The sequence below is a fragment of the Xenopus tropicalis genome, chromosome 8 (genome assembly GCF_000004195.4).
Source record: "Xenopus tropicalis strain Nigerian chromosome 8, UCB_Xtro_10.0, whole genome shotgun sequence".
NCBI lineage: Eukaryota > Metazoa > Chordata > Amphibia > Anura > Pipidae > Xenopus > Xenopus tropicalis.
This window is the reverse complement of record NC_030684.2, coordinates 108,203,586-108,217,186: the sequence shown is the minus strand read 5'-3', so window position 1 is coordinate 108,217,186 and position 13,601 is coordinate 108,203,586. Positions and strand designations below refer to the sequence as shown.

General features: G+C 38.4%; 1 protein-coding gene across 10 annotated transcripts in view; it reads left to right on the top strand.

Annotated features, from left to right (window-relative positions):
• ralgapa1 (Ral GTPase activating protein, alpha subunit 1 (catalytic)) overlaps positions 1-13,601 on the top strand; it is a 112,200-nt gene that overhangs the window by 45,240 nt on the left and 53,359 nt on the right. For 4 of the 10 annotated variants that reach the window (XM_031890555.1, XM_031890553.1, XM_031890556.1 and 1 more), the window contains exons 17-19: positions 2,421-2,561; positions 7,888-9,204; positions 13,167-13,291. In XM_031890555.1, coding sequence (XP_031746415.1) covers positions 2,421-2,561; positions 7,888-9,204; positions 13,167-13,291 — 1,583 coding nt within the window. 10 annotated transcript variants of the gene reach the window in all.

The window sequence follows — 13,601 nt, the reverse complement described above, 5'->3', positions numbered from 1 at the left end:
ATATATATATATATATATGTATATATATATATATAATATCCTTATCTTAAGGCATTTAAACATACCATAAAGAATTACATGTTTTTTTCTCACTTTCATGAAAGGTTAAAGGGGGTGGTTCACTTACTATCTTATTGAATGGCCAGTTTTTAGCAACCTATAAATTGGTAATTATTTTTTATTGTTTTTAAAATATTTGCCTTCCTCTTCTGACTTTAAGCTTTGGGGGGGTCACTGACTCCAGCAACCAAAAAACGATGAGGGTACGATTTGATTCTTCATGTTACTTTTAACCTTATCTTACTATTCAGACCCTCTCTTATTCATATTCCAGTTTCTCATTCCAATTACTGCCTTGTTGCTAGGGTCATTTCCAACTGGAGAGACAACAAATTAAAAATGATGGCCTATTGCATATTGTCTCAGTCTCTTCAACATACAAAAGTTAATTTAAAGGTAAACACCCGCTTGAAAAAATACTTTTCTGCTTGTAACAACTGCCTTTAGGACTTGGCAGAAACCTTACCAAATTGTAATGATTTGGTGAAAAAATTACTCATAAGAGCCTTAAATGATCTACTTCTGGCATTCCATATAAACTAGACCAGTGCTGTTCAACTGGCGGCCCCCCTCTGTGTGGCCCCCCACCTGTCTGGCTGTTTTGATGGCTTACTCTTGTGTAAGCTTTAAATGGTATCAGTACTGAGATTAACTGCCCCCCCTGCATGGTTCTCACCTCAGATTCAGGCTGTAATCCCTCTGTATTGTTTAAAAATGTAATCCCCTGTGTTGTTCACACCTTTTAGTTTCTGCATTGTTCACCCCCTGCAGGGTTCACACCTCAGGCTCAGGCTGTAATCACCTCCATTGTTCCCCTGTTCACACCTCAGGAGCAGTAGAAACCCACAAATAATCCCTGCACACTACAAAAAGAACATATACTGAGGTGGTACTGCAATTAAAAAGTTTTTTAATATATAGTTATTGTGCAGACTGTAGGAGCAGTGCCAGCATTGCGTCACTGTAGGCTGCCTGTGTGTGCCATACACACAGGTATCATAGGGCAAGCAGAGTATGGCACACAGAGGCAGGGTAGGGAAGGCCGAGTGTGGCACACACAGGCCGAGTGTGGCACACACAGGCCGAGTGTGGCACACACAGGCCGAGTGTGGCACACACAGGCCGAGTGTGGCACACACAGGCCGAGTGTGGCACACACAGGCCGAGTGTGGCACACACAGGCCGAGTGTGGCACACACAGGCCGGGTAGGGAAGGCCGAGTGTGGCACACACAGGCCGGGTAGGGAAGGCAGAGTATGGCAGGTTTTTGCTGTACTACAACCATTAATATGGGTATGGTCATGTGATAACATGGGTGTGGTTTCAAGTGGGTGCAGTTTCAAAAAGGGGAGTGGTCAAAACTGGCTTCCATTATCGGCCCTCCACCACGCAGGTCGGAAAAATTCCGGCCCTCGGTATAACAGAAGTTGGACAGCACTGAACTAGACCATAAGATTATGGCCAACCAGGGCCCTTTAAGCACTTAGTATTTTTGAGTGCACTTGTTTCAATGAGTCATTTGTAGAGTATCTTACGATTTTTGTGGCCTGGCCTGGAATTGTCACGTAATATATGGCTGAGATGCACAATGTTGTTGTGTGGGGACTTTGGCAAATGCCAGTTCATGTTTTTGAGAACTCCCTATGTTCAGGAGATCATACATTTGGTTGGTTCTGGAGCATCAGCATTGAGCACCTCTGCCACGTGTAAATAATATATTTTCGAATGGATACTTTGATAAATTATTAGGAAAAATGTAGTTATATGGGTGTTGCAGGACAAAAAAAAGCATTTTTCTGAATAGATCTTGCCAGTTTAGAGATAAGGTATTTGAAACAGTATCAACATGAATGTTCTGTTTTTTAATCTCAAATGAGGTTGCTCAGCTGCATCTTTGTTTTATACATAATTTTTAGCACCACATAATCACCCTTATTTTCTTCTGTGTTCCTGACACTTTTTTTGCACAATTGTTTTGGTATTTAAGGATCCTATGGATTAAAGGACTGAAAACCAGTATTATCCAGCCAATGAGACTACCTCTGCTTCTGTGTGTCTGTGTTTACTTGTGTGTTTACTATTTTAATGTATTCTCTGCCAATCTCTGTATGTCTTGTCTGTCCTTTCTCTACTCAGTATGATTCTCAACCTCTGTGCCACATATATGTTGATGTACCTTTTCTTTTTAGTAATGCATTCAGCAAACATACACTTTTCTTCTTTTCCTCTCACATGCCTTTTGTCTTTTCACTTTCTGCCTGCTTGTTGTGGTTTTGCAGCTCTCTCATTAGTCACTTCTCTTTCCTCTCCGGTCCCTTTTCTCCCCAATCTCTCCTGTCTCTCCCTGTCTTTTTTTTAAGCCATGAGGAGCCGATCCATTGGGGACAGTGCCTTGCCATCCACTTCTATCCGCAGCGCTAAAAGTGCACCTGTCCTGATCCATCCTTCCAAACCCCTTCTGCCTGATATTGTTCTCACTCTGCTTTCCGATGAGCTGTCAGGTAGTGGCACCTCTGTCTGCACTCCCACCCAACTGTCTGCAGCCCTTCTAACTATACAGAAAGCCTTGTACTATATGGGGATTTTTGTTACCTTATGCTATAACAGAGGGTTATCTGATTTCAGATTGGGTAATTTATCATGCTCAAACTCAGTGATTCTCAAACTTGTTTATGGATAACACAATACGAAAACTTGTTTAATGGTTGAGTTGCTACCTTGGTGCATGTTGTTCATGGGTTATATAACAGAGAACTTCTACCTGTAGTCCTCCAGCATATGGTGAACTAAAACTTAATTCCCTTTCAACTAGGGATGCACCGAATCCAGGATTCGATTCGGATTCAGCTGAACAAAGTCCTAAAAATCATGTGACTTTTTGGTCACATAAACACTTGCTTTGCATGTGGTTCTCTTTGGACCATGCTTGAAAAAGGGGTCACTTTGCCCCGAAACGTTGCATCACCGCAATAAACTTTTTAAAGGGTTTATTCCCTTATTTGCAGCTCTGAGTGCCATTCTGCTTTTTGTTTCTACAATTGGTTTTCTGGGTGGGTGCCGATCCCCCTAGCAGTGAGCACCGGGCAAAAGTATTTTGGAGTGCTAGGGTGTGTGGAAGAGGTCTCTCTTGTGCTTCTCTTTGGACCTTCCATGACCTTATGTGCATATGCAAATTCAGATTCAGTTAGGTAGTGAGCAAAATCTTTCATAAAGCATTCAGCGAACTGAATCCTGCATTGAGTGCATCCCTAATCCCTACTTTCAACAGCCATAGGTGATTGTAACGGTATAATAATATATGCTGTCACATCGCAGAACAAGGTTATTACTAAAAGAATATTTAAAATGATCAATATAACATTATATCCATTTGTACCTGCAGGGCTTCTAAGTGCAGGTCATTAATATATATTATGTAAGTCTACACTGAACACAATGCACTGGGTCAAGCTTTGTGCTGACAACAGATAAGATGGCCAACCCCCAAAAATTTTAACTCCTCCTTTGTATTCATAATCATGGCCATAAGGGGAGAACCTTAAGCAATCAAAAGAGGAATTCAGGGCAATACCGTCATGCAACCAAAGAGGTTACACATAAAAAATCCTGAATGTAGACCTTTTATGTTAAATATCTTCCCTAAAACATAAAGGATACTTGCTGTCTTGCTTTACAGATGTTTGTTGTACCACATTACATGTACCCAGAAATGTATCATGTTCATTGTAAGCAGCATATGCTATATATAGAAGCATCTATGTGTTGCATCTGGTTCGCCTTTTGGTGAGTAAGCTCTCTGGTTGCATGATGGTATTACCTTTAATTCTTAGTGATTGACTTCTCATATTACAATTACAAATGTTATAATACTGTGACTTAATAATTAAGAAGTGTTTCCTTCTTTTTTTTCTCTTTGAATTATAACAAAGTAATATCAGTTTTTAATTAATTAGTGAAAAATGATTGTATAACTGTACAAGAAAGTCTATCGAAACTCTAAAATTGTAGAGAAAGGATCTTACTATAGTAATTATAGTAATAATTCTTTATTTGTACATGTGGAAAATGAATGGTCTAATGTCCAAATCCTGGCAATTTGGCTCCAACCATAACGCAATGCATCAATGTGTGCTCTATACTTTGTGTACAGAATTTCTTTAATCCACTGAGGACCTACATAATGGGGCTGATTTACTAACCCACGAATCCGACCCGAATTGGAAAAGTTCCGACTTGAAAACAAACATTTTGCGACTTTTTCGTATTTTTTGCGATTTTTTTCGGCGTCTTTACGAATTTTTCGTTACCAATACGATTTTTGCGTAAAAACGCGAGTTTTTCGTAGCCATTACGAAAGTTGCGTAAAATCGCCCGATTTTTCCGTAGCGTTAAAACTTACGCGAAAAGTTGCGCCTTTTTCGTAGCGTTAAAACTTAAAAGGTGCGAAGTTTCGCGCAAGTTTTAACGCTACGAAAAATCGCCAGATTTTACGCAACTTTCGTAATGGCTACGAAAAACTCGCGTTTTTACGCAAAAATCGTATTGGTAACGAAAAATTCGTAAAGACGCCGAAAAAATCGCAAAAAATACGAAAAAATCGCAAAATACCGATCATTACGAAAAAAACGCAATCGGACTCATTTCGACCCGTTCGTGGGTTAGTAAATGTGCCCCATAGACGTTAAAGAATGTATATAAAAGTTTGAGAATAACTGTAGTGCATTATAAGCTTAAAGCATCCTTTATCTTGCAAACAAGGCAGTAACTTTTCCATTTATTATTGCTTTATTTTCTGGATAAAATTAACTAACTTCTTGTTATAGCAGTTGCAAAGCTGTTTTGGAATGTGTTTTTCTGCATCATTAAAGGGAAAGTATGCTGAAAAAGCTGGACTTAGAGGGACACACTTACTGAAATGAAGGTGCCCATACAAAACATCAACATTTTAGTGTATTTGTGCAACTAAATTTCTTCATGCATGCACGTTTGTTTTTGGTTATTTTGCAAGCAGTGTATCCAGGTTTCCATTGTGGTTTACACTTTCCACCCTTTCCAGTGACTGTTTAATGCCATAGTCCCAGCAACATGTGTAGCATATACAGTAGATGTGTGGAACAAGAAAATTTTGTTTTAATTATGCATATGTGCAATTGTGTCCTCAAATTTCCTTGTACTAGTTTACACTAATGGACAAGAGTGTCCTGCTCCCACTGACATTACCTCCTGGTAGTTGTTGCAGTATTTAAACATCATTAGTCCAGAGTAATGCAAATGATACTCCAACAAAGCTGAAATTCCTTGCACTTTCTTTTTTATATATAAAAAGAGAAGCTAGCTCCAGCAAAAGTCAAGGTGAGTCAACCTTTATTAAAAGTAATAATACCAGTCCCTAGAGAAGTGATGCAGAAAGGTGTTTTGGGCAGGACTCCGCTATTTATTTTCATATTCAGTATAATTCATGACCCTAAAAAAGCAAATATTACCCTAGCAGAGGAAATTTCTCAGTGGCAGACTTTGGTTAGGATCATACTCACTATGAGAAGTAATAACCTAGTGCTTTTCATAAAACATGATTCAATGTGCCTTTCATAATTTGTCCATAATTTAAATAGGTTTATGAGCGTTAAAGCAGAAGGAAAAATACTGTGGCATTTTATTGCCAATAGATAGGGGGCGACAAATTGAGAAGGCTTGTGCCTTGCCCTGAACAATTTTCTGAGAGAAGGAAGTCTGACACAGAAGATCATGTAAACAGTAAGGAAATAAAACGAACAAAATATATTTCTTTTGATAGAGGACTCAGTTCAGCGTTTCTGTAAGTGCTTATGGCTGTATTTACATAGACCTTTCTAATAAAGTTTACTTAGTTTTTACCTTTCCTTCTCCTTTAACTAAACCTCAGAGTTCCTTTAAACAATTAATCAATCAATACATTAAAGCTATGTAACTGCCCATAAGGCAGAATAATATCATTCATCCAAAATAAATTTGTCCTACAATAATACTCCTTTAAAGTAACCCATAGAGATGTTCTTCAAAAAAAAGTGTTGGTTCATTGGGCCCTCTCAGGAAACCCATGAAGATTAAAAAGCCTTCCTATAGCCACTTCCTTTTTAAAGAAAATCCATCTTGGCCAAAAAGCCTTCAATGGCTGGCAGCCAATGCCCATTGCTCTTTGAGAGATGCAACATGGAATAAATAATGCGAGAGGATTTGGAAATATCATTTTCAAGTTGCAGAATTCTTATAGAGAATCATTGGAAGTTAATGTCCATGATCTCAGAAATTTTTTTAAATTATTAAAACAGGCAAAACAATGTCATATTTACAGAATTATTTTCTTACCCTGGTCTTTGTAGTCAAGCCAAATAGCTATGAGACACAATGGGAAGTCTCTGGGCCTCTCTCAACTGAGGTGTATAGGATAAAAGAAATGAGTGTATGGGACATATAATATTCATTTTTTTAAAACTGCCTGCTCACTGAACAGTTAAAATCGTGCACCGATTCTGATATTTCTTAACTTTGGGCTCTTTGGCCTAAATTATGAATGTGCACTATCCAAAACTCATTTGTAAAGAGGCCTTCGACTGTATATAGTTTGGCCTTAGGTTCATCAGTTCATTATTTATTAGTTTCCTCTTCTGTGTCTCTATATAATCATTTTATCTCACATTTATAGTGTGAATACCTTCACAGCAGACATGCAGCCTTCTCAGGCTATAAATAGCTATTATCATGAAACTGTACCAGGAATGAACTGTCAGATTAAATAAGAAGTAAATAATGAAATGCATGCTTTATTTGATGTGTAATAGTTTATTATTGAATACACTACAGAGCTGCAATTGTTCTAATTTACCATTTTAAATGTCTGGCCTTCTTGCCAAGTGTTCCAACTCTGACATCTTGGGGATCCAATTAAACAGCACAGCACAAGGTAAAGTGCAGTCTCAAGAACAAGTCGGCCTTAGTTACCCGATACCATTTTACACCTGCATGGAGGCGGTTTTACCTTGTGTTAACATGGGTCAGATCCCTTAGAATAAAATTCAGATATATTTATATGATGCATCATTTTTATTGGTCAAGTTATTTCTTTCAAATACTTTCCCTTTAAAATTGCACATAATTTCTTTCTAAATATAAAGGGCAGCAATAACTATCCATTTTAAATACAACAGTATAGAACTGTCCCCTTTCCCATCCTGTTGCTTTTGTTATGAATGCCTTTGGTTTACGGGAAAATAATGAAAGTTCATTTTTTAACTCATAGCAAGTTTGTCATGTCTATCATTACATTGTGTGGGTCCACATGTTTTTTCTTTTTAAAATAAAGAACAATTTTTTTTTAATCCAAAAAAGAACATGCTGCCATGTCACTGTTCTTAATAATTCCTTTTTGCTATACTTAAATATAATAAATTGCAACAGACCTGGTTTGTGAATTAAATGCCTCTGCTTTTGCTTTCTTCCATCCACGTACTCCATGCATGCTCATGGTTTTTTATATACTAACTTTGCCTTGTTTAACCTATGATTTTTGAACACTTTATATAATAATCTTTCTTTTGCATAAAGAAGTCTGTTTTCATCTATACTATAGAAAAAGAAACTGCTCATGATCAATTAAATAGGTAAATAGTTTTGTATGCATGCATACATTATATAGATGGGTTCAGACTTCTTTTACCCAAATCTATTTCATTTTGTGGTCCAAATCTTTCACTCATATATTTGAACAAATATATTTTGTTGCTTTGCTGTTGTGGATGCATTACTTATTGCTTTGGTTACTTATACATTGTTTTATCTCCTGTCTGATAGATATGGATGATGCTCCTATGCATCCACGACCATCACGAGTGAGGCACTATTCTCAGAGTGAGGAGACGCCTACAGAAACATTTGCAGCAGTAAATGAAGAAGCACCAACTCTACCTCGCAGCAGCAGCACCTCTGACATCCTGGGCCCCTTCACAGCTGAAAGAACCAAAGGTGTGGTGTCTGGTACAGATCATCTCACCCCCCAGGCTTTGGACCCCCCCTCTTCTAACACACAGTCTCAGGAAGCACCCATTACGCAGGTCGATGGCAGCATATATGATCATCTCTGCCAGCTTGCTGGCTCAGCTGAATTAAGAGATGGAATAAAGGAACAGGGCTTGTACGAGGAATTAGAGGGTGAAGGTCTGTTGCCACGTTTGAGAGCCTATTTAAGGGAGCAGGAAGTTCTAGAAGTACTGAAAGACAGGACGGGCAACTACCTGTTTCATCAAGACAGCGAGCATTCTGAACATGTAGATTGTTATAATAAAGGGGAAGTCAGTTCATTCATTCCTGATTTATACAGTCAAGTAGTTTCTTCAGAGCAGAATGATAACTGTTTAGGTGGGGTGGTTAATATAGCCAAGAAAGCTGGTTGCATTAGGATGAGCAACAGGTCACGAGAAGTCCATGTAAGGATACAGGTTGATGAAGAAGAAAGGGAGAATGATTATGTTGCCCAGGAGCAAGGTGAGCGAAAGAGGGGCCTCTATAGGCAACAAGCAGCTGAGGGAGAGGAAACCTCTGACTTGGCAACTTCAAAGTTTCACCACTCCTCTGGCACTGAACATGGGGCCAACATAAAGAATCTTTGTGAGTCTGTAACACACAAGGCTAAAGCAATGCGCCGGAAACGCAGCAGTGTTCAGGTTACCTTCCGTCCAGCCACTGAGGCTGTGCTTTTCTACAACTCTATGGAAAACAAAGATGCCCCTTGGAAAGTGAGGCTGCGTAAATTAAGTGGTTTAAGCACTAACCCCTCTATAGCTGTAGAGCCAGGAAAATCCACTGCCTATGCTGCACTTGGTGCAGTCAGAGTAGCATCAAGTGTTAGCCAGCCAGGTAATGACCACCATGATTTACCTTACCCTCCCCCACAAATCCAAAAGGAATGTGCCCGAATAAGGCAGAGATCCTGCAGTCAGGAGAGAGCCCCCTCTCATGCGTCATTGGGTGGCGTATATAAAACTGTTGTCCATGCTCTCTCAAAACCTAAGGCCAGTGTGTCCCTGCAGAAGCAACAAAAGATGGCTACCGAGGCTCCACTGAAGGACCTGTACGGTCATGTTATGGGCTATTTTGGAAGGAAGGCAGCAGGTGAGATGGCACGCTCTGGGATGTAATCCCAGAGCGCACGTAGAGATGCAGCACCTGTTTGGCTTTGTATTGCAGCCATAAAAAAACCCAGCTGCCAGCAATCAGGAGCTTTTTTTTGGGATGCCTAGTCGCTTATTCCTCACCCATGCCTCATTGACACCCTTTCTGGGATCTTTGCATGTGACTTTCCTATGGCTGAAAAATCCTCTCTAAAAGCCTTTCCCTTTACCCTTTTAGTAGCTCTGCTTTCTGTACTAATGTCCTTCACCATAAGGTGAGTCTTCCAATTTCTTGGCTGTTACATTATCATGTAGCTAGCCATGGCACAATTATTTCAGCCATTGTCTTGCATTCAGTTTTATTAGCCCCATACTCATAATATCTTGTTTTGGGGACTATGGACTAACACAAAAGAAAGGAAAATAAAATGTTTATAATAGTAATGAGAGAAATTTAGTTATTACATGTTGATGTGTCTACATTTCTGCGCAGCTACTTGTTTTAAAGCTTTTATCTTTGTGCATAAATCCCTTTAAGTTATAATGAGCTGCTAGGCAAGAGTGTGTATTTTTAGTTAAGCATTTACAGGATATGCTTAAGGTGCAAGACCAATGTTGTTCAACTGGAAACACATGGACCAGATGTGGCCGTTCCAGGGATTTTTGTTTTCCAAGCCCCATAGCTCACTATGCTTCTTTAGATTTCATGTTAATATAATCTGGCACCTCCAAAATGTAGCAAACTGAATTATTAACCCACTATACCGAAACAGGGCTCAGCTAGACAAAATTCCAATGCAATCAACTGGATCTTGCATGTACCAGTGTGTAGCTTGTGTGATTTTGGTAAATGCTGTGTCCTGTTATTTATGTAATGCTATTTATGTACTGTCTAAGGGCATATAGTAGTATAGTGAATGCCTTATTGTGCCCAGTGTAGGCCAGAATTAGAAATTCCAGTTTAAACCTCATTGCCCCCAGAATAATTAATTTGCACTTCACCCTTCAGCAAAGCAGTGATCCAAAAGACACTACTAAACTTAATAAGGAGTTTGTCAAAAAATTGGGAGTCAAGGGGTTACATACACAGAAGCCCTTTAAATATGCAGTTGCCATATGTTGCTGTAGGTTGGTAAATACAGTAACAAACCCGTATCTGTCAGTTTTGACTAGTGCGCACTGTATGGTTGCACAGGATTTTGTTTATCAAATACACATCTGTTTTTATATAAAAAAAAAAAAATAAATCTGTGATTTAATACAATGTTTGTTGTGGTGAAAATAAGAAGTTGTAAGCTCTATGTGTAAAAATTGTAAAATGTGTAGATTGGGCAAGTAATTCTCCTTGGCAAATCTACATACACATATACTTGCTGTAGAGTGAATTTATGCCCCCCACCCAAGACTTGTATTTAAGAACTTTGTTTAAAAATACTTTTATATTTATATCTTTAAGTTTATATGCATAACTATATTTGTATTATTCTTTTGCTGGTGCATTAATAGCTTCTTAAGGGCTGGAGCCCAAAACTGCACTGCATACTCAAGATGAGGCCTCTCCAGAGACCTATAAAAGGCAAAATTATAAATGCATCACTTGAGTTAATGTCCTTTTTATTGAAGACAGCACTTTATTTTCTATTTTTTACACAGCTTGTTATCCACAAAAATCCCCACGTCCTTCCCAATTTAGGGTACGCGCAACATTTAGTATATAACTAACATTTGTATTATTTCTACCAAAGTGCATTACTTTGCTGGGTTTACTTGAACGGGTTGAAGTTGGTGGACTCTGGTCTTTTTACAACCCTATGTAACTATATTTATAAAGCACCATCCTAAAAATGAACAGCCCTTATGTTTGTTGTCTAGATGTGTAATATTTTTGTTTTGTTTGCTTTCAGTGTTCAGACTGTATGTGTGTCTTTCTCTTGGGAATGCTGGTATCTGGGAATCTCTAGTGCAGTGTTATTTGAGCAACAATTGTTGCCGTGTCAGGCATCACTATGGCCACCTCTCGTTTCACTTTTATTGAGTTCTTGAGTGCATGTACCCATAAATATAATAGCACAAGACAGCCTTTGTTGACATCTCATTTAGTTTTATAGATGATGCAGTGGCAATCATGGTATGGCTGTTGGCCATTTGAGAGTCTAAAGGTGGCCATACATGGGCTCATAAAAGCCACAGACAGACGGAGTCATCATGTACAGTGCCAAGTGTCAGCTGGAGTGGAGCAAGGATTACTGCCATTTGATTCAGCTTTCTCTGGAGTGATAAACGGCTTTTTACTATCTGGCAGTATATTGAAAAAGCTGCGCTTGGCAGAACAACACTACCTGCATAATGTTGAAGGGATTCTGTCACAGGATAACATGCTTTTTACAAAACGCATCAGTTAATAGAGCTTAATTGTAATCCATTTTTGAAATGGCAAACAGATTTCTTTATACATAATTTTGAAATTCGATATGGGGCTAGACATATTCTTAGTTTCCCAAGTGCCCTCAGCCATCTGACTTATGTTCTGGTAGACTTCAGTTACTCTTTACTGCTGTGCTGCAAGTTGCCCCAGCAGCCCATCAGCAGAACAATGGAAAGGTAGCAAGATAGCAGCTCCCTGACACCTGCATTGCTAAAAATTATCCCATTCCCCACTTAGTGGTAGATATGAGAATAGCACTCAATAGTAAATCATCACCTAATTCCGACCGTGACTGCTTTAAGCTACATTGAGTTGGAGAATCAATAGCTTATTTGAAAGCAGTTGCATTATGAAGTGCTGGCTCCTTCTGAAAGCACATAATCAGGCACAATGCACTGAGATGGCTGCCTACACACCAATATTATAACTAAAAAAATACATTTATTGATTCAAGAATAACATATCAAATATCTGAATGAATTATTTGCAATGTACACAGTGTAATTTAGTTGAAAAAAAATATTCCATAAAAATCACAACAGAATTACTTTTAAGTTTGGTGGAGGAGGAATAATGCTTTGGGTCTGAGTGCATGGTTTAGGCTAGGGCCCCAGGTTCCAGTGAAATAAAACAGTACAATGGCATTCATGTCAATTTACATGCTTCCTATTTTGTGGGAATAGTTTAAAGGTTAGAATATGCCTATCTATAACATACTAAAATTTTATATAAAGGTAAACATCCCATTTAAAAATTGTAAATTCTGTTTGGTTGACCATAAGCCATTTAGGTGAATTGCAGTGGTTATCTATAATAATTCATCACCTTGTTTTGCAACATTGCAGTCTTGATATGATAACTCCAGGCTCCCAACATTTCATTGATCAGAGCTGTATTATACACAAGCATAGTTGTATCTCAGCGGTCACAGCTCTGCATAATCAACAGTGTGTACAAATACAGATTAATGCACACAGAGGTGTGTAGTTTTTGTTTTTACCTTGTCTTATTGATTCGATTTTTCCATTGCACATGTGCATTACGAAAGGTTCCTCATCCAACCTTGATGGGATATAATAAAGTTGCAGTAACAGTAACAGCTTGACCAATGTAGCTTTCCTATTAGTGTCTTTAAATCATTCAAGTTTTTTTGCATTCAAGAGATAACCTTGCGATGATCAGACATGAAAAATCGTCCATTCGTACCACCACTTTCCCAACCTTTCTCTACCTCCTACCTAGCTCTGTGGAGTGCCCTTGCTTCTGGAATTCCACTTGATCTAATTTCCGCTTTTTTATATGGAAACTTTATTAGTAGTTTTGGCATGTACTAATTCCCAGTTGTTAAATCTGCTGCCACAGTGGAATATATTTCCTTCTAACTGCATGCTGCCCTTATAGCAAGTGTAGTTTCCCTTATTAAATACCTGAGCTTCCTTGCCTGTGTAAGCTCTCGGCTGATGCCATTTAAAATACAAATATATGATATTTTTTTTCTTTCTTTCTTTCTTTTTTTTTTTTTTTTTTTTTACATTTAGCTACTAAAGAAGATTTAGCTCCCCAAGTCAATGATGTTGCTGGTGCTGAAATTGCCACTAATGCCAATATCCCAGACCTGATGGATGAGTTTATAGCTGAGAGACTGCGATCAGGCACCAGTGTGGTGAGTGTGTATATGGCTGTGAAGTGTCTGTATAACAGATACAAGAAGTAAAGATAGTCTGGAGAAAAGGAAAATTTTTCCTTTATCCTGAAAATTAATGAATCAGCCTCCTAATGTCAGCATTATACCTGGAAGGGTCAAGGGCAGAAGAATGAAAATAGGAGAGACCTACCTGCTTTGTTTACTTACAGCTATGCTACTGCCTAGGCAAGTTCACCCCCCTCAAAATACTGCTTTCCAATCAGAGGATTTTTTAAAATTATTTGTATTATTTATTCTTTTCAAAAAAATGTTTTTTCTTTTTACTCTT